The 21,856-nt window shown below is 42.7% G+C and overlaps 1 protein-coding gene across 1 annotated transcript in view; it reads right to left on the bottom strand.

Moving 5' to 3' along the window:
- Window positions 1-17,706, bottom strand: part of Chic2 (cysteine rich hydrophobic domain 2) — a 31,882-nt gene extending 14,176 nt beyond the window's left edge. The window contains exons 1-3 of the mRNA XM_057772838.1: window positions 17,302-17,706; window positions 6,288-6,342; window positions 5,819-5,974 (exon numbers count right to left, since the gene is read on the bottom strand). Coding sequence (XP_057628821.1) covers window positions 5,819-5,974; window positions 6,288-6,342; window positions 17,302-17,420 — 330 coding nt within the window. The 5' untranslated portion in view covers window positions 17,421-17,706. The remainder of the gene's footprint in view (window positions 1-5,818; window positions 5,975-6,287; window positions 6,343-17,301) is intronic.
- Between the last annotated feature and the right edge of the window lie 4,150 nt (window positions 17,707-21,856).

A 21,856-nucleotide genomic window follows, 5' to 3' on the forward strand; every position in this document is an offset into this window, starting at 1 on the left:
GCTCTGGGCAAAACACATGCTCTAAGGATTCTAATGTGTGTTCACACAGCAAGCACTGAGTCTCAATCTCTCTGTCTCTTTCTGTGTCTCTCTCTGCTTGCAGATCAGAGCATTCTCAGGTCCTCCTCCAGCACCATGCCTCTCAGCCACCATGCTCCCTGCCATGATGATAATGGACTAAGATTGTAAGCAAGACAAACTGTAGGCAAGCTTCCAATGAAATGCATTCACAAGAGTCACCTTGGTCATGGTGTCTCTTCACAGCAATAGACCAGTGACTAAGAAGAACCCAATAAATAAACTCCCCAAACCAAGTCTTACAAAGTAAAACAAAGTCAGGTATGGTGGTATGCATCTATAATCCCAGCATTTAGGAGGTAAAGACAAGATTGGAAGTTCAAGGTCAACCAACATTATTTAAACTATACAAGATAGACTCTATGTATGTATGTATTATCTATCTATCTATCTATCTATCTATCTATCTATCTATCTAAAGTAAAATAAAAGAGCTAAGATGTAGCATAATGGAAAAATACTTATTTAGCATGCACTTATTTTAATACTTATTTAGCCTTGGGTTCCATCTTAAGGCTTGCAAAAAAAAATTTTAAAAAAAAGCAAGCATAAAATAAATGACATGGAAGCAAAAAGCCATGACTGATTATTAATTGTGCATAAACTCTCAGGTCATATTCTACCACTGAGTGAAGTCAGGAACCTGGAAACAGAAACTGAAGCAAAGTCATGGAGAAATCCTACTTACTGGCTTACCCCACCCCATGGATTGCTCAGCCTATTTTTTTATACCATCCAAGACCACCTGTCCAGAGACCTGGACCCTCCCATATCAATATCAATCAAGGAAATGCCCCCACAGTCTTATCAACAGGTAAATCTTACAGAGACATTTGCATTTGAGTCCAAATGACTCAAGCTTGTGTCAAGTTAACATAAAACATTAACCAACATAATAACAAAACTCTGTCTCGAAAAGGAAATAAAAATAGAAAAGGACATAAAACAGGTAAGAGCTGATGGGAGAGGACCCAGGAAGACTTTCTATCCGAGAGACTGAGGTAGAAAACAGAAAGAAAAGGGGATTCTGGTCATGCTTTTGTCTTTCTGTTTCAACAGCATAATGGTATGAAGTACTGTGTCTGTAGGTGTTAGTGTATTTTATTTCTTCCTGTTATTTAAAAATGATCTTTCCCAGAACACCCACTCTTTCTGGACTCCATCACTGCCAAACCTCCAAGTTTTTAGTTGTGATTACTAGTTTCTCATTGGAAACAGTGGGAAAAAAGTGCAGTGTTGAGTCTGAGTACTGACCAGTGATACAAGAGAAGGGAAGAGCAAGAGAACACAGGAAGTTGGATGAGTAAGAGAGGCGAGGGAGGATCTAGAAAGACTTGGAGAAGAGGAAAACATGATCAAAATATACTATATAAAAAAATATAAATTGCTGGGTGCACGCCTTTAATCCCAGTACTTGGGAGGCAGAGGCAAGTGGATCTCTTTGAGTTCAAGGCCAGCCTGGCCTACAAGTGCTAGTTCCAGGGCAACAAGGACTATTACACAGAGAAACCCTGTCTCAAAAAAAACAAGCAAACAAACAAACAAACAAAAAATTTAAATAAAAAATATTTTAAAGATTTATTTTTTAATTATGGGAGGTGGCACATGAATGTGAGCACGCTGAATGCAGGTGCCACTGAAGAGCAGAAAAAGGCCATCAGACATCAGAGTCCCTGGAGCTTGCATTACAAGTGGTTGGGAGCTGTGTGACATGGGTGCTGGGAAACAAATTCAGGTCCTCTGCTCTTAACTACTGAGGATCCTTCCAGTTCCTAAAAGTCGAGTTCTTCCTCAGTGAAAAATGGCCTGTATTGTTCTCTTTTACAATTAGGTTTTTGTAGATGATTTCTGTCTTTACATTGGGGGCTTCAGTTCTAGACTGGTTCAAGCATCAAGAAAGTTCAGAATCTTCACATGATCATGAGCATTGACATTCTCTTCGTAGGACATGATACACAGACATACACATAAAATAAAAATAAATCATTAGTTTTTATAGTTGTTAACAAATTGAACTTAAAGTTTACATTAAAAAAATAATCCCTCCAAAAATCTTGAAAAGAACAAAATTCCACAGTTAATAATGTAGCTCAGCTGATATAGTCCTGCCTAAGTTGCAAAAAACAGAGTTGGCTGCCCAGCTCCTGATAAACCAGGTACAGCAAGCAACACATGCCTGTAATCCCTGTATTGAGAGATGGAGGCAAGAGCAGAGGGTTAAGGTCATCTACTACATAGGAAGCTCAAAGTTAGTCTGGGCCACATGAAGAGTCCATCTAAAAACAGGGGAGAGGACAAATTTGCAAGACTCAACTCACTGAACATTAAGCAAAAGTAAACAAACAATAGTAAATAAGACAGTGTGATATTAAGGTCAACACAAATGGAACATAGTAAAGTCCAAAAAGAGATCCATACAAATATGATGATTGCCCATTAAATATTAAAAGAATAGTCTTTTAACAGAAGGTGCTATAAAGCCTAGAGAGTCATATGCCAAAACATGAACTTTGATCTCCTTGTCAAACTACAGACTTAGGTGACTTCCTAGGGGAGGCCTTACCCTCTCTTAGGAGCCCATGAAGGTGGTGGGTGGGAATAGGTGGAGAGGAGGGAGGGGGAGCTGGGATTGGTATGTAAAAAATAAATAAAAACATAAAAAAAAGCTATACACAAAATGAAGGAGAGATCAAAAATCTTCACAACTTTGCCTTAGGCAAAAATATTAAATATGATAATAAAGGCACTACATTTTTCTTTTCTTTTTTTCCAGACAAAGTTTCACTCTGAAGCCCTGGCTGTCCTGGAACTCAGTATGTAGACCAGCCTGTTCTTGAACTCACAGAGAATCTGCCTACCTCTGCCTCCTAAGGGCTGGAATATGTGCGCCTAGCATAAAAGCACTTTTTTTTTTTTTAAAACCGATGAACTAGACGTCACCAAAATCAAAACTTTGGCTCTGCCAAAGACACTGTTAAGAGAATAGGAAAGACAGGCTATATACTAGAAAAATAATACTGATATATATCTAACAAGGTACTAACATCAGGATTACATTAACCGTTCTCAAGCCTGGCATAGTAGTGCATGCTTTATACTCTCAACACTCGGAAAGCTGAGGCAGGAGAATCCTAAATTCAAGCTTCAATTGGGTTACATAATAAGACCCTGTCTAAATTCAACAACAACAACAAACCATTTTTAAAAAGTATGACATGGAGGCTGGAGAGATGGTTCAGTGGTTCAGAGCACTGACTGCTCTTCCAGAGGACCTGGGTTCAATTCCCAGCACCAACATGGCAGCTCACAACAGTCTAAAGATCCAGCTGCAGGGGATCTGACACGTTCACACCAATGCATACGAAATAAAGTTAAACAGAGATCCACCTGCCTCGGCCTCCTGGGTGCTAGGAATAAAGGTATGTGCAAACACCACCCAGCCCCTCAAGGTTTCTTAAGAAGGAACATCTAGATAGAATTGTCAGAGTCCCCAAAACCAACAGGAATAAAAATACATCTTGATTTGTAACCTCTAGTTGAAATGAACTGTATTTCCTTTGGCTATGCACGTATGCACCGAACTATAGTGACCAAACAGGAATGGTGCTTTGACTGCTTGCAGATTCAGATTCTTCCCATCAGACCCATTACTATGAATCTGCTACTTTATTTCTATACATTAATAAGAACAACTTGATAAATTTGCTTTAAAGCATTTTAGGTTTCTTGGGTTGTTTTGTGAGGTTTTTAGAACAAGCAAAGTTTATTTTTAGAGTAAGTCAAGACAGAAGGACAAGCCCCACCGCTGGGACCTGGGCCTATAGTCTTGGTTTACCATCTGTCTTTATCTTGCCTACCCTGTGGGTGATTACTTTCCTGGAATGGGTAGAAACTTTCACAGACGTCATATTTACCCACAATTCACGTTACAATTAGAAATGCATTAGATCTAGGGTCACATATAAAGTATAATTACTACACAGCTGAACTTGCTAGGGAATGCGCAATGGTTACTACGCCGTTCAGGAAGGGGCTCCACAGGGGCCAAATGGAACCTGCTGAGACTAGCTTTGTTTTTCTCAGAATCTTGTGCTTCCTCCTCTTATTTAGTTCTTTTGTCTGTCTTATATCCCACCTGCAAGCACTTGTATTTCCCTAGCATTAGTTTTAACCCTATCATTTCTCCTCCAAACCCCAAGGATTTGAGACCCAGTTAACCAGGGAATGGGTGACGACTGATTGCCTTCTGCTAAAAGAGGAATGTCATTGATTGGGCTCTTCTTGAGTCTTGTTATGAGGGGACAGATAAATGGGACATCCAATCTGTCCAGGGGTTCACGGTGAATAAAGATTACAATAGCAGTCAAAAGTTGACATACTTTGGCCAACATTTTTTTGTAGTGTTAAGGCCTGGAGTGCACTGTGGCCTTTGCCTTTCTTTTATGAAACCTTCCTTCCCTGTCTTGGGCGAGCTCATCCACAGCTTACACATTATCAGCCTGCTGTCACTGTCACTCACTGAATGGTATTTTGTGATGTCCTCAAAAATATCTTAAAAACCTCTCCAGTTTCATATCTTAGTTGTTTAATAGATAACTGGTTTCTTTGTAGTCTAAAATATTTTATTTAATGAAATATTTAAGATATATTAAATATTACACTAAGATAGTATTTATAGACTTCTTTAGACTACCAAAGTGGTCCATGACAAATGAAGGGTTGGAAATTCCTAATATTCTGTCTCCATCTTGCAAAGGTGCTTTAATCTGATGCCCTCTTCTGATCTCTACTGGCACCAGGGACACATGTGGTGCCTATAATACATACACAGCCAAAACACTCATATGCACAAAATAAGATTTTTAAAAGTAAACAGAGAGCTGTGGCAATAGCTTAATCAATGCTAGAGCACTTGCTTGGAAGATCCTGTACACTGAAAGTTGATTTGGAGCATAAGGAATATGACCTAATCAATAGATTATTCTGAATATGACGGATTCTGAATATGATGACCTTTGGAAAATGTTTCAAATATCTAGAGATGGGAGCTAGTGGAACGGGTAGGGTTCTGTTCTCAGGACTACATCTTATTCCAATCCCCTCCTTCCCTTTCTGATGCCTGGCAACTGTAAGGCAAGCAGCTCTGCTCAGCTACCATGACACTTTTGCTTGGACAGACAGAGAAGTAATGGAGCTAGCACTGCAGTCCACGGACTAAAATCTCTAAATCCATGAGCCAGACAGTTTCCTCCCTTAAACTGTTTCTCTTGTATATGAAACAGCATCGAGCTGACAGAATTTCTCATATGCTGTTAGGCTAAAAGCTTTATAAATAAGATTTCACTGTGTCCGTACAACAATTCTACTCAAATATAGGTGAATATTAACATTTACAGTCTTATCATCCAGATTTAAAGAGGTTAAGAACTATGCCCATAGACACAGGGAAGAGGTAGAGTTGAACCCAGCATCCATGAACACTGTACCACTCTAGTCCATAATTAATGTACACATAGTGCTGCATTCTTCTTTGGCTACAATTTCCTAATGCACAGAAATTATGAATAGTTTCCTCATAGCTATTTTATAACATTTGAATATATGATAATTAATCTTGCTTAACCAGATAAGATTATTTTTGTATAGTATTTGAAATAGTGTGATTCATTCAACAGAAAAAAAGTAAACATGAGACTTGTTTCACACTTCTAAGTAAATTAAAAGATGTAATTCAACTTACTCTTTTACTGAGGCAAATAACTGGCCACATACTGCAGCCTAACGTGCAGCAGCAGCACAGGCAGCCACAAAGCAACCACCGCACGTTCACAGGAAGATTCTTCCTGAGACAGCTGTTAACTCTGTTGATGCTGGCTTTAAATTCTTCAGGAGCTACCTACAGGACAGTAAGAAATGTAACTGAGATGCTGAATGACAGAAATGGGACTCAGCACACATTTTTCTAATTTCTAAGAAAAACTAATTTGAGATATATAAACAGTAGATCAATAAGAGAGACACTCGCTGGGCAGTGATAGCATACACCTTTAATCCAACAGAGGCAGAGACAGGTGATCTCTGAGTTTGAGGCCAGCCTGGTCTACAGAGAGAACATTTCAGGACAGCCAGGGTTACACAGAGAAACCCTGTCTCGAAAACCAAAAAAAAAAAAAAAAAAAAGAGAGAGAGAGAGAGAGAGAGACACTCACCTTTCCAGTTAATGAAGATGGGAATTCTGATTCAAATTTGTTGCTCAGTCCAAATCTATTAAAAGAAAAAAATGTTATTATATGACACCATGGCAACAGAACAAAAGTTTGAACTACCTAACTTAAAGGTGAAATGAACAGAATATGGACCCCACAGAGTGTCTAAGACAGAATTAAGGTCTAAGACAAAATCATCATAACGAGTAGCATGTAATGACTTTTCCAATGGAATCAAAACTTATATGAGGGACAATTAAATAACCAGCAATATATAAGGAAAAGAATAAGTAAAAGAATGGTTTATTTCATTTGAGCTATTACGTATACCTTAAAAGCATCAAAGCATATTTTAAACAGATAGCAAATTTTCTAGCTTTCACTGTTTTGAATTCATAGTGCATTTTGTCTTTTAAATACCAAACTACAAGAACCCAACTGCTTCCATTTATTTCACTCTAGAATGAAAATTGTAAGATAGGAACTTTTTTTTTTTTTTTGGTTTTTCGAGACAGGGTTTCTCTGTGGTTTTGGAGCCTGTCCTGGAACTAGCTCTTGTAGACCAGGCTGGTCTCGAACTCACAGAGATCCGCCTGCCTCTGCCTCCCAAGTGCTGGGATTAAAGGCGTGCGCCACCGCCACCCGGCTTATGCTAGCTAGTTTTATGTCAGCTTGATAAAAGCTAGAAATATCTGAAAGGAGGGAACCTCAATTGAGAAAATGCCTCCGTAAAATCTTGCTATAGGGCATTTTCTTAATGATGAGGGAGGGCCTAGCCCATAGTGGGTGGTGCAACCCCTGGGCTCTATAAGAAAGCAGGCTAAGCAAGACATGATAAACAAGCCAGAAAACAGCACCCTCTATGGTTCTCTGCATCAGCTCCTGCTCCAGGTTCCTGCCCTGTTTGAGTTCCTGTCCCAGCTTCCTTCAGTAATGAACAATGACATGGAAGTGTAAGCTGAAGAAACCCTTTTCTCCCGAGATTGCTTTGGTCATGGTGTTTCGTTAGAGCAACAGAAACCCTAATTAAGACAGTCTACATTCTTGGGCACGTATGTGCCACAGGGCTCATATGGAGGTCGGGGACACTTTTGTGGGATTGGGGTTTCCACCTTTACATGGGTTCCAGAGATCAAACTCAGGTTCTAGACTTGGATAACAGTCATGTTTACACATTGAGCTATCTCATGGGCCCAACTCTACCTCCCCCCCCCTTTTTTTTTGAGAGAGAGAGAATCTCTCTGGAAAGTCTTGGCTGTCTTGGAGTTTCCTATGTAGATCAGGCAGGTTTTGAACTCAGAGATTCTCCTGCCCCTGCCTCCCAAGTGATGAGATTAAAGGCATACACCTCCATACCTATCTTCTCAAGTTAAAAAAAAAAAACTGCAAGATTTAAGGGCTCAATTTACACAGGACAGTTGCTATAAAATGGGAAATGGTTTAAGACTTTATTCTTATTTTTAAAAAGTTTACTGAGGGGTTTCTCTCTTTATAAGAAGTTTATATTCTAGAGTGAGTTATAGAGGTACATGCCTACAGTAAGTCCAGAATTAAGACTGCTAAAGAGGGAGAAGTTGAGCTTTGAGGTCAGCTACAGCTACATAGCAAATCCTGGTTGCAAATAAATACATACATTTGTACTCTAGTATGTCTGGCTAACTTGTGTTCTGACAGAAGACAATTATGAAAAAAAATGTGGTACAGGGTAAGGAGAAGATGGAGAGTTCTGATTTTAAGTAGGAGGATAAGACTACCTGACAGAGATGGAAAATGAAAAGGGCCTAGGTTCTGGGTATTAGAAGCAAGTGTCCATAAAAAGGAGCTAGCCAGTACAAAGGGCCTAGGTCAGAAGCACACTTAGAATAATCAGGAAATGGAAAGGAAGCCAGTGTAACTAGAACAAGACAAGGGAGCAGAAGTAAGAAAGAAGTCAGAGACTGTCCACAGGGTAGGTCAGGTCAGGGAGAGTCTTGCAGCTATAGAAAAGACTCTAAAGGGGATGAGGAGAGAGACAGCTGAATTCTATTTCGCAAGTACCATCGATAGTGCAGATGTGCCCACCAGGGGGGCTGTAAAGGGGAAAGGCACGAGTGTAAAAGGGAAAAGTAGTAAGTTTAAGGCACAGAAACAAGGGGAGCACACAACAAAAGTTCTGTTTCAAGACAGAACTAAGGCTTGCTTCACACAACAACGGATACAGAGAAAGACATCTAAGGTGTCAAATATTTTGGTCTATGGGACACTGTGCTGGCTAGTTTTCTGTAAATTTGACACAAGCTAGGGTCATCTGGGAAGAGGAAACCTCAACTGAGAAAATGGGCCCCATCAGATTGGCCTATAGGCACGCCTGTGAGGCATTTTCTTCACTGACGATTAATGTGGGAGGGCCCAGCTCCCAGTAGGTGACATGAATAGTGCCATCCCTAGGCAGGTAGGTGGTCCCGGATTGTGTAGGAGAGCAAGCTAAGGAAGCCAGTAAGCAGCATTCCTCCATGGTCTCCGTTCAGTTTCTACCTCCAGGTTCCTGCCTCAGCTTCCCTAAAAGATGAACTCTATCTAACTTGTAAACCAAATAAATCTTTTCCCCTGTAAGTTACTTTGGGTCATGGTTTTTAGTCACAGCAACAGACAACAAACTAGAATAAGCGCCCACAGGCAGTAGCTAATAACCACCACTCCAGTGGATCCAACATGCTCTTCTAACCTCTTTGGGCACCCACACATTCGTGGCAGGCACTCATACACACACACAACTAAATCTTTTGGAGAATTATTATTTTTTTAGTCTAAATAAAACCAATGTTGGCTCTCCCATTAATGGAGAACAGGAAAGCTACTGGAAAGTGGCTTTGAACAGAGAATTATGTATTCAGTTTGGATAAGAGAAACTCTAACCTGACTCTTCTTTAGACAGCCAACCTGAAGGAAGGCAGAGTCACAGAATTTTACCTTGCATACCTATGACAAGACCTATGAATTTTACCTTGCATACCTATGACAAGACCTATGCACATACGAGCTAGAGATTTCAGACACAAACTAAACATATGGGTCATACAGACAGTAAATAAAGACAGAAATTTTTTTCTAATGTTGGACTTTGAACTCAATGGAATCAGATTTTTAGTTATTTTTGGAGATGAAATTGTAACTATGGAAGACATTAACAGGCCTTGCTGTCTATGAAACATGCTTTAATTTACTAGCCATCTCATTATGTATCAGTACAGCCCAACAAGGACTGACAGAAGATATACACCCTGCAGTTGGACAGAAGGACGGACACACAAGAGACAGAGACAGAGAGAGAGAGAGAGAGAGAGAGAGAGAGAGAGAGAGAGAGAGAACGAGACTGACACTGAAAGTGTACTCCACCAGAAGATACCAAACCCCTGCAGTTGGAGACAAGTCTAACAATTTTAACTTTGTGACCAAATTCTGAACCATTAGGTTTGTTCAGGCCTATGGATACATAATCGCATTCATTAAACTAAAGAGCAAAAACTTTTTTTTAAGGTTTATTTTAGGTGTGTGGGTGCTTGTTCTGCATGTAGCCTATGTACTGTGTGTGTGCCTGTTTTCCACAGAGAACAGAAGGCACTGGATTCCCTAAGACTGGAGTTGTACACACACAGCCGACTGTGTCCTGTACACGCAGCAAGAGGACTGTTGGTAGGGAGCACACCTTCAGTGTCAGGCCTTCATCCCTCCCTCTCTCCAGCCCTCTGCATGGGTGAGTGTGCACGGGTGCCCGCGTGGGAACGAAATCTCAAAACTCCAAGCCAAAATCAAACTTTCTAAGTTAATTACTCTAGGCATTTTGTTACAGTAATGGACAGTTTACTAACACAATAGACCACCAAAAGTACTAACTATAAATAACATTTCCTACTATAAAAAAGCAGACAAAGAAGGCTGAATACGTTAAGAACTCCTTCATTGAACAAACACAGGACTGACTTCACCATAAATAACCACAATGCAAGTAAAGAGAAAACAGGAGGCACTTGCCAGACAGTGTTGCCACACCTACAATTCTGGCACTAGGAAGCAGAGGCAGGAGGAATGCTGCAGGTGTAAGGCCATCTTGAACTACAAAATAAATTCCAGGCCGGGGGAACTACGTTAGATATCTGCGATCAACAAAAGTTGATCAAAGTATAGCCAACTCTACCCTAAGTAAGCTGCATGGAGGAACTTAAAAGTAAGAAAAAGAACCTATTTTCAGGACCCATTAGAACATTTCAGCCCTTGGTTCTCCAAGTCAGCTTGAAACGTAGATCTTTCCCTGAAATCTAAGAAACAAATGGTTGTCAAACACCACACATACTGTAGTGAAGAATATCACTCCGGGCCTTGGTCCTGCTCAAATCAATGCACTAGACTTTGATGACTTCCCATGGGAAGCCTTACCTTCTCTGGGGGGGGGGGGGGTTGGGGGAGGAGATGGAGGGAGTGGGAGAAGGGGAGGAGGTGGAAATTGGGATAGGTATGTAAAGTGAGAAAAAATACTTTTTTCTTTAATAAATAAAATTTTTAAAAAGGAATATCATTCCACAAATGACCTCACTTCAAAATCATAAGGAAGCTCCTCTATAGCCTGCCAAATGCTATTCTCTTGGCATATTAGTGTCCCATGACAGCAGGGGGTCCAGATATCTCATTAAGAATACCAGAGGCCAGCATGGTTTGTAGACTGAGTTCCAGGACTTCCAGGGCTACACAGAGAAATCCTGTCTAGAAAAACAAACAGACGACAATAAAAAATTAGTACCTAAATTAAGTATCTAGAATGAACTTTTTACTTTATACAGCTTATAAGATTGGTTGTTCTGTCTCAAGTGCAATAGTTCAGCTAGGTGGAAGGAAGGTAACCTGGGAACCTGAAGAAAAGGGCATTCAAGAACGGTGGGTCTCCAACCAGCACAACCTCCAGGTATGCTTCTGGTAAGGTCTTGAGTAAATATTCCTTTAGTAAATCTGATCATCTGATTTATGCTCAAGATCTTGTCTTAAAGTAAAAAACACAGCCAGGCCTGCTGGCACATACCTAAAACCCCCAAAGAGGATGGGGGGAGTCTGTCTACATAGTCCCAAGAGAGCCAGGCTACATTGAGAGACCCTATCTCAAAAATCCAAACTGTACAAATAAAGCAGGGAAGTAATAGATTACATTTTGGACTGATTTCTTCTTTTCAAATAGTAAAAATTAGCCACAATATGTGTACACAGGGATAAAAACCAAATCATGATTTGTAAATCATAATTTGTTGTATTTCTGAGTCTCAGATCTAACCTCCAAAGCAGGCGTTTTCCCTTTCTGTAGGTGAGCAAAGTTCATCTGTGTTAGTTAGGAAGGATCCAAGAACTGAAACCATTATGATGTCAAGAACCTGCCTTTCCACGACACCACGAATCTGATACAAGAAACACCTAGAGTCTCATTAGAAAAAGGATGCTTAGAGAAGGGCATAGTGGGATACATATGCCTACACTCCCAACTACTTAGGAGGCTAAAGCTAAATTAGCATAACCAGCCCAGGAGTTCAAGACCAGCCTATAGAGATCCTAATGTTTCTGACCAGGAGCAAACAACCTTACATAGTTGTTCCAAGTTATATCTATTTAAGACTTACCCACACTGAGAACAAAATCGCAGACAACCGTATAATCTATCAAAAACCTCCCAAGAACATATACCTGTATTCATTTTTTTGCTATTTGAAAATATTGGTGTATTTGTAGAATTGAATAATAAAAATAAAACATCTACATAAAAAAAAAATACCTCCCAAGAGTAGTGGCTCAAGCAGCACTCTGGGGGCTGAGGCAGGAAGCTTGAGCTTCAGGTCAGAGTAGGCTACAAAAGGAGACACACTCACGGGGACACAAACACACGTTACCTAAACTCCTCAAGATATGGTTATTTCAAACTTTCCTGGGCCAGTCCTCTAGTCCAAGCTAGGTTCCTATCTGAGTCTGCATGCATAGTCACTACACCTGAATTAAGAGTCCTGAGTCTATGGCTAGCCTCATGCTCAGCTCAGGGCTTGTAACCTAGTAATAATATAAACTCAAGGTATCTCTCAAATTAAAAAATCTATTTTTAGAGAAGTATTACTTAAGTTATTGCTTAGAATATTATTTATCAATATAAATAAGTAGGCCCTATTTATTTTTGCCTATTTAATACCTGTATTCTTCTTAGCCAGTCATGTAAAAATTATTACTCAATTTCACATCTCTGAGTAAGCACCAATCTTAGCGCCAAATTCTGAATTCAAATCATACATAAATTTTCAAATTACTACAGTAAAACCGAAACCCCAACTCATCACCATGTTTCTCCTGTTTCATTTTATGGGGAAGGGCACACCACAGTGCATAGGTGCTGTCAGGACAGTTTCTGTGGACTGGTTCTTTCTTTCCACCTCTGCATGGCTCCAGGACTCAGGGATCAATTCCAGTCGCCAGTCTTGTGCAATAAAGGCTTCCACTCACTGAGTCACTAACCGCCTCTGTACTTCTCATTTCTTCAAGAAAGTTTCCCCACTAAAACAGTAGTTGTCCTGCTAAAACACTTAGCTTTTCTTCCCCCTTCATAACCTTCATCAAACTAATTTCCTGTGTAATTTATTTTGTTGAAGTTTATTTTCTTTCTCTTTTCTTTTTTTTCTTAAAAAAAAAAAAAATAAGACAGGATTTCTCTACATAGTCGCGGCTGGCCTGAAACTTACCATATATAGACCGGTCTGGCCCCAAACTCAACAGAGTTCTTCTGCCTGTTGGCCTCTGAGTACTGGGATTAAAGGCCTGTGCCACCACGCCAGGCTTCTGAAGTTTACTTCTTAACAAATAAATGACACAACTTATGTTAGAAATCAAAGATGATGCCCACTCTAGGAAAGCCTAGAGTCTGATTCAGATCTAGAATGAATACAGTATAGGGCATACTAATAACTGTTAGGTTACCCAGCTAATACAAGCTTTGATTTACTTTTTAAATTATTTTATTTAACTTTTAAAAATTCTTTTATACTACCACATTCCTTAAGAGTTATCATTCTAACCGGGTGGTGGGGGTACATACATTTAATCCTGGTACTCAGGAGACAGAGGTGGACAGATCTCTGTGAGTTCAAGGCCAGCCTGGTCTACAAGAGCTAGTTCTAGGATAGGCTCCAAAACTACAGAGAAACCCTGTCTCAAAAAACCATTTAAAAAAATTGAAATAGGGGCTGGAGAGATGGTTCGGTGATTAAGAGCATTGGCTGCTCTTCCAGAAGACCTGGATTCAATTCCCAGCACCCACACAGAAGCTCACAACTGTCTATAATTCCAGTTCCAGGGGATCTAATACCCTCACACAGACATACATACAGGTAAATCAATGCACATAAAATAAAAATAGATAATTTTTTTAAAATTAGAAGTATTGAACAGCAAAAGCAAGCATGCAGGTAGATCTGACTCTTTTCAATCTGACCTGGATTAAAGATGACACTCTTATCTGTTTATAATATCATTTGCTTTCAAAGGGACAGGGGAAGTTGTTTTAACTAACTTTTTAGCTAAGAAAGGAGTAAGTTGACATGTTTTACAATGATTTTTAATTGCTTAAAGATTTATTTATTTTACTTTTGTGTATGAGTGCTTTGCCAGCATGTATGTCTGTGCCCCAAGGGCATGCCTAGGGCTAATGGAAGTCAGAACAAGCTGTTGGAGCCTCTGTAACTGGAATTACGGATGGCTGCAAGCTACCATGTGGGCGCTGGGAACTGAACCCAGTCCTCTGTAAGAGCAACAAATGCCATCACTCCAGCCCAGTAAATTAGATTTACTATAATTATTAATAGTTTTTCCTGTTTATACTTATAAAGAAAAGGAAAATGAAGCACATTCAACAGTTACAATAGTGTATGAACACTAATTACAAAAACCTTTGCAGGTGCAACTCTGCTATACAGTCTAGGATGCCTGGTATTATGTACAATGGCCACAGTTTTACAGTAACATACAAATCTTCACCACCACAAGACGGGCTTGTGTTTTCACTGCATGGAGATTCTTATATATACAAGTTGTTTCAGAATTTAAAAAGACTTAACTAAATGAACAACTGTTTGGTTTGAAAATGGCAATGCTGATTTTTTAAAACAATTTATTTATTTTAATTTCATATGTATTAGTGTTTTGCCTGTATGTGTGGATGTCTGTGTGAGGGTGTCTGGTCTTCCAGAACTGAAGTTACAGAAACTGTGAGCTACCATGTGGGTGCTGGGAACTGAACCCAGGTCCTTTAGAAGAGCAGCCAGAGCTCTTAACCACTGAGCCATCTCTCCAGCCCCAATGCTGATTTCTTAATGCAGCATTTTATACACATCTATCTCAAAGTAGAAAACTACCTGAGGAAGGCAATAATTAATAAAGGCTGGTATTCCCAGGGCACAGCAACACACTGGCACATTCTTTGCACACATTATCTCATTTAACCCTTGTCTGAACATAGCTACCATCATGTGAACGGGAGAGACATAGAAGGGAACTTACGTAAGAAGTGGCAGGTGAAGGGCCCAATCAAACTATCAGAAGAAAGCCAGGCGGTGGTGGCGCAGGCATTTAATCCCAGCACTCGGGAGGCAGAGGCAGGCGGATCTCTGGGAGTTTGAGGCCAGCCTGGTCTACAAGAGCTAGTTCTGGGACAGGCACCAAAGCTACAGAGAGACCCTGTCTCAAAAAACAAAAAACAAACAAAAAAAACAAATAAACAAACAAAAAAACTATCAGAAGAAGTGTCTGAGGAAGATCACAAACATATTAAGGCTACTCTAAGTAAACACCACTATCACCAGTGTCTGCAGCAGAGATCCTGGCTACAAATCAGAATCGCCCCCAAGCCCATCACGTACCAGAGCCTCATTCATATGTAGACCACTGGCCTGGAGAAAGGGTGGAGCAAGAGCTGGGGCTTCCTGGATGATTTTAATGGGCAGATAAACTAGACTAAATGAATCACTGTTAACTTGCAAACAGAAGTACTTATTTATAATACTGATAATAATAAAGAGGCTAGTGCTTATTGAGCAAAATGCCAGGTGATTCTAACAGAAGGATAAGATGAAAAACCACTAATAATTATTTTCCACTCTGTTAACCACTCCAAATAGTCAACTACAATCAAAATCTACTACCATTTGAGCACTTTGCCTATTCAAAGTGTTTACATTTCCTTCTTGAAAAGAGACATTGCAAGTGTACTTGAACCTTTCTGTTGCGCTGTTCTGAACCTTGGACAAACACTCTACCACTGTGCTTCATCCCCAGGCCTAGCTGCACCTTTGTAAATAGAATTCTGCCATCTCTGATTTGACATGCGGATTTTAAGGACAATCACAGACAACATGAAAAGTTTGGAAATCCTTTTGAGCCAGCATCTCTCTATATAACCCTGGCTGGCCTGTAACTCACAGATCTACCTCCCTTTGCCTCTAGAGTGCTGGGATTAGACACATGCCACCACATCCTTTTATTGTTTGTAACTGCTTCTTAAAGCACCATAGTCCTTAAGTTTAAAATAAGAAGAAAAAAGTCCTAAAGAGTCCAACTAAAAATTAAATAGCAGGTCATGACACTAAAAACACTGTGATATACATTTAAGTTGTATTATTCACAATTGGCTATATTCCTTAATTAAGCATATGATGACAGTTAAAACAGAGCTGTTATTATGGTGCAAGTTCCATCTCCTCATCCACCACTGGGACAATGATTGTGCAGTGTTTTCACTCTGTTCAGTCACCTAAACACACACTTAGCAGGTGCTAAGAAACCAAAGCATTACATAAGCATACCCCGACAACAGCATGGCTAGTCAGTATGACTGCTCTCAACCGCACTGAGAAAGGCCGACAATCGTCTGAGGAGTCGCAGTGTGCCCCTGACTTATTCACAGCACATCCCACTCACCCTACATCACAACACAATGAAGTGCTCCAGACATCTTCAGACTCACTGCCTTTTTCTAGCAGTGATAAAGCGATCTGCAAGTACAGGAAGTCTGAGTTTAAAAGTCATAAGTTAAAAGTCATAGGACTTTTAACCAGCGATATCAGCTGCGAAAGAGTATCAATATCCCAAGTTGGACAAACTCCGGACTTATCAGGGAAATGATACAAAACTTAAAAAACTTCCTCCTTCCGGACAGCTCATTATTTGCTTCAAGTCTACACATTCCTTTATTAGTCATGACCTTTCAGGGTGCTTTCATCCTTTATTGTTTGAATAATATTGGACTTTTGATGTTGCTAAGAAGTCTTACAGGAAGAACCCTTATCAGACATGAAGCCAACCTAGAGTTCGTGCCCCAAAGCAGAACGATTACAGGAAACTCAGTACTCGCGACTCGTTGCAAGCATGTATCTATCTGCCTACTTTTATGTCCACCTGTCTATTTCTATTATATATAAAGGCAGAAACTTGAATTAGTCTTGCAGAAATTTACTCTTAGGGAACTGAGAAACCCTGTGTGTACGTGTGACAGGCACACACGACAGTAAACCTCATTTACCAATTGCCACTGGGGTCTTACATCCCCCATCTGACCTCTGAGCCATATGTCTATAGACTGTAAGGCACAGTCCCAAAGAATAACGGGGGAAGGGGAGGTTTACAAAGGTGGATCCCACAAAATGTATATGCACTTCCATCCCTACGCTGAAGGGATGGCCCATAAAGCAGACCATCTTCCTTCCCTGCTGGGATCCCACACATCCCCTGGACCCTGGGGCCTGCTACAGGGCTGTGGGAAGGAGGGAAGACAGTGTCTGTCCCCACTTGGGAGTCCTAAACAAATGGAAACAGAGCAAGTTCTCACTTCCTGGTCGCAGGCGTTTCCAGAAGGCCCCCGTCCCGCGCCAGTCACCGGGGACGGGGGTTCGAGGAAGGAAGACCCCGAGGGGTACTGGGGCCCACCCAGCCCGCGCCTCCCGTTCTCGTCCCAGTCCTCGCAGGGCCTTACACGGTGACGTGACCGGAGCCGCGGACCACCACCGGGTCGGGCGAGTACTTCAGCAGCTGCTCCTCCAGGGCCCGCTCCTCGTCCTCCTCCTCCTCGTAGATCTCATCGAAATCCGCCATCCCGCACCTGCGAGCCCCCGGCCCGGGGCCCTGGCTCTGGAGCGGCCGCGGGGAACGGCTGGCGAGGCTGCGGGCGCGGAGGCCGCGGAGCTGGCGCTCGGCAGGGTCGGCTCTGGCTACTGAGGAGACCCGGTCCCGGCCGCCGCCGCCGCCGCCATTACCGTGGGCAGGAACAACAACACAATGTCAACATCCGCCGGGGCCGCCACCCCCGCCAGCGCCGCCGCCGCCGCCGCAACTCCGGCAACCACAGCAACAGCCAGAGCCACCCGCAGCAGGAGCAGCCGGCTACCGCATCGCGAGACTTCCCGGGAGCGCGGGCGGGCGGGCGAGCGTGGGCGCGCTGGCGGGCGCGAGGGTGGGCGGGCGCGCGCACGCGAGAGGGCTCGCGCGCTCCCGGGACGCCGGCCTCTTCCTCGGCTTCCACCCGGCGCGGCCCCGCCCCCAGGCTCCCGGGTCAGCGACCCGGAAGGCGGCGTCGGTGAGGACCCGGGGGATGACCCCGAGTCCGAAAGCCAAGCTGAAGTAATCTCTAGCCCAAACAACGACCGCGGGCGAAGCCCCTGGCTTGAAGAGACAATGTCTCTTGCGTGGGACTGCCGGCTTTAATCATCTGATCTCGATTTTTGTCTGTGTACTTAGGACACGATGCGAACCAAAGTTGGTTGACTTTCCCAACTTGAGAGAAACGGAACAGTGTGTTCTTGTCAGTTCTACCTGATTTTCCAAAAATCTCCAAAGTCAAATATCTTGTCCTCGTAGCCTCTCAAGTACAGTCCCAGGTATTTAAAAAAACAAAGAAAGGAAGGAAGGAAGGAAGGAAGGAAGGAAGGAAGAAAGAAAGAAAGAAAGAAAGAAAGAAAGAAAGAAACCAAGAAATCTCACCATCATACTATAAAACAAAGTTGACTCATTGCACATTGTCCGGGTTCCAATTAAGAAAATGCAGTTCTATGCCTAAACTCCCTAATGAAAGATATTCTGTTCTCTTCCATTGAAACCTTACCAGTTTCCTCCACAAGAGAGGAGGGAAAGGGGAGGGGGTGGAGAGAGGGGAGAGGAGAAGGAGAAAAAGGGGAGGAGGAGCAGTTGGCTTAATGGATGGGTCACCTTGGACTTGGTTTCATAATCAAGAGTCTGCCAGGCATACAAACAGCACAGGGGCCGGAATCCTAAGGACAAAATGGACAACGGAGTAATGAGAGTTTATCTCTGGACAGGGAGAAAAGAATAATTGGTACTGGATCCAGTGTCAGACAAACTATTCGTCACATAGCCCACATAGCGTTCACATCCTTGAAGTTCATTTATGGGTCTTTGTCCAAGCAGAAATTCCAAACAACTAAATACTGGGAAGGGTTGAAGAAAATGGGCAGTGAGCTAGAAAGGGAAAAATAGTTGATGTGCCAGACCAACCTTCCAGATTTAGTCATTCTTCCAATAAACACTGAGCCAGCTATGTGGCAGGCTGTGTGTGTGTGTGTGTGTGTGTGTGTGTGTGTGTGTGGTCCCTGGCAGTAACATCTGTCATTAAGGCAAGCAATTGTAATTCTCTGTCAGGTGTTCAGAAGGTAAGCCAAGGTCTCCAAAGGAGGCAGCTTGGTTTGGCAGTTCTGAAGCTCGACCCTGGCTCTCAGCCTATGACTTGCTATGTGACGCTGGACAAGTCATTTAACTTGATGGTCTTTTCTCTGTAACAGGAAGACAAAGGCGGGGAATGATGGCACACATCTATAAAACCCTAGCAACTGGGAGACAGAAGCAGGAACATCAGCAATTGAAAGTCACTCTGGGGGCTGGAGGGATGGCCCAGTGGTTCAGAGCACTGGCTGCTCTTCCAGATGACTCAGGTTCAATTCCTAGCACCCACATGGCAGCTTGCAACTGTCTATAGCTCCAGTTCCAGGGGATCTGACCCTTTTACACCAGTGCACATAAAATAAAAATTAAGAAAAAAAGAAAGTCACTCCATATAGCCAGTTTGAGGCCAGATTGGACTCCAATAGACCCTTGTCTCTAAAATAAAATGGAGATAACAGTACCCCCACCCCCGCTACTTGGCAGATTGTCCTGATACGTGTGGAATGCTTGAAGAGAGCCTGGCACGTATTGAACAGTTACGGGCAGCATTCCTGATTCTCCCCAGCTTCTCCACTATGAAGATCACCGCAATCCTTCCGCATTGTGTAATGTTTTGGTGTCTGTGATGTATCCCTAGTTTCAGAGACCCTGTGTGAACTTTCTCTTTGTTCCATGTGCATTTAATGGCCTCACTCAGGACTTCAACTCCAACTCATTAGTTGCAGCAAGCTCCTGAACTTCCTCCTTGGCATTAACCAAGAGAGCAGAGGCTACACTCAGAGGACTGGCTGAAAACAGGAGGGGGGAACAGGAGTAAGGGGGAGGGAAATGAGCCTGTTCCCATCCGGGTCCACACCCTTCATGCTGTGTGTGACCCAGAATTCACCTGCCAGTACAGACAGCAACTGATCACACAGCTGAGAACTTTCCAAGGACAGACGGACAGACTGTAACAGCCCCTTCCTTCTCCAACATGCTCCCCAGACCCGGCCTTGGAGAAAGAGCTCCATGTTTTCTAGAATGGAGATGTCTCATGGCCGGCATAATTGCAGAACCCTGGAAGTCACTTGGGCATCAGAGGACTTGCAGGGACCTCACTCTCAACACTGGCATTGTGTGGGAGAAGCGTTCTTCCTGGACTCGTCAGGGATCATTCTAACTCCCACTGCCTAGACGGAAAGAGGAGCTGCTTTTCTTCTTCTCGACTCTTCTGTGTTCTGTTCTGAAAAACCTACCAGTGTCAGTCAAAGGGTGTGGGACCTGGGAATAAGGCCAAGAGGGCGAGGAAAGATGAGTCAAGCATTTCTCTATAATAGTTGACATCATGATTCCAAGCTCCACCCACAACTGCCAGGATTATTTCCTGCCAAACTACTTCCTCCACCTTTCCAGAGGGTGAACCCTTTTCCGTATTCCCCCCTCTACTCAAGAGTTCTGTGCTCCCAGTACCCACCCCTGCATATGTTTCTGTCCTGTTGAGTTCTTCTTCATACTCCTCATGCCCACAGTTACCTTCAGAACAATGGCTCAAAACAAATAGAGCATCTTCTCAGTGACTCCAAGAGGTAAAACTTCAGGTGCAGCTTGGGTGGCATGGGGGTGAGACAGCATCTCACTTTATAGCCCAGGCTGGCCTGGAACTTGTCCTCAAACTTGTGGCAATCCTCCTGTCTCATCCTTCCAGATGGTGGAATCCACTCCTTACTCCTAGATTTTTTTTTTCACTTTGAGGCAGGACCAAGGCCCTCCCCCCTACATTTAGGCTGAGCAAGATATCCCTCAAAAAGAATAGGCTCTAAAAAGCCAGTTCAAGCACTAGGGATAAATCCTGGTCCCACTGCCTGGCCCCACAAACTGCCCAAGCCACACAACTGTTACCTACATTCAGACAGCCTAGTTTGGCCCTATGCAGGTTCCCCTGCTATCAGTCTGGAATCAGTCTGGAAACAGCTCAGGTCAGCTATTTCAGTGGACAGCCCCATCATGGTCTTGACCCTTTTGCTCATATTATTGCTCCTCCTTCTCTTTGACTGGTCTCCTGAAGCTCAGCCCAGTGCTTAGCTGTGAATCTCTGCATCTGCTCCCATCAGTTGCTGGATGGAGGTACTAGGATGACAGGTAGTCATCAATCTGATTATAGGGGAAGGTCAGTTCAAGGACCCTCTCCACTACTGCTTAGGGTCTTAGGTGGGGTCATCCTTGTAGATTCCTAGGAATTTCCCTGGTGTCAGGTCCTCCAACTAGTCCAATAGTGGTGGCGTGGGGTAGTGGCTCATGCCTTTAATTTCAGCACTCAGGAGGCGGAGGCAGGAAGATCTTTGAGTCCCAGGTCACCCTGGTCTACAGAGTGAGTTCCAGGACAGTCAAGACTACACAGACAGACCCTGTGTGGTGGCGCAAATGAATGTAGACAGATTATATAGATATATACAGCTTTAATAAGGAAATAAACTTACAGGACCACAGGTTCCCGCGGTGTACCGGAAAAGCGGAGCAAAAGAAAAGGGGCTGCTGGGCTCACGCCCGGCAGATTTATCTGTAAACATTAGCCCGAGGCGAACACGCCCCCAATGGGTGGGGCTATGTCCCTACAACCCTGCAGTCAGACTTTCTTTGGTACTTCCATTATTGGGAAATAATGACACAGAGACTTATCATTATTATAAAAGCTTGGCCTTTATCTTGTATTTATTCACAACTAGTTCTTATATTTTAAATTAATGTGTTTCTATTAATCTATGTTCTGCCATGTGGCTTTTACCTCTCTTCCAATGTGTACATCCAACTTCCTCGATGTCTCATTGGCATCTCTCATGGACCTAGATTCATCCCGAGTTCCTATCTCTTCCTAGAAA

This window comes from Chionomys nivalis, chromosome 6 (assembly GCF_950005125.1).
Source record: "Chionomys nivalis chromosome 6, mChiNiv1.1, whole genome shotgun sequence".
In the NCBI taxonomy this organism is placed as follows: domain Eukaryota; kingdom Metazoa; phylum Chordata; class Mammalia; order Rodentia; family Cricetidae; genus Chionomys; species Chionomys nivalis.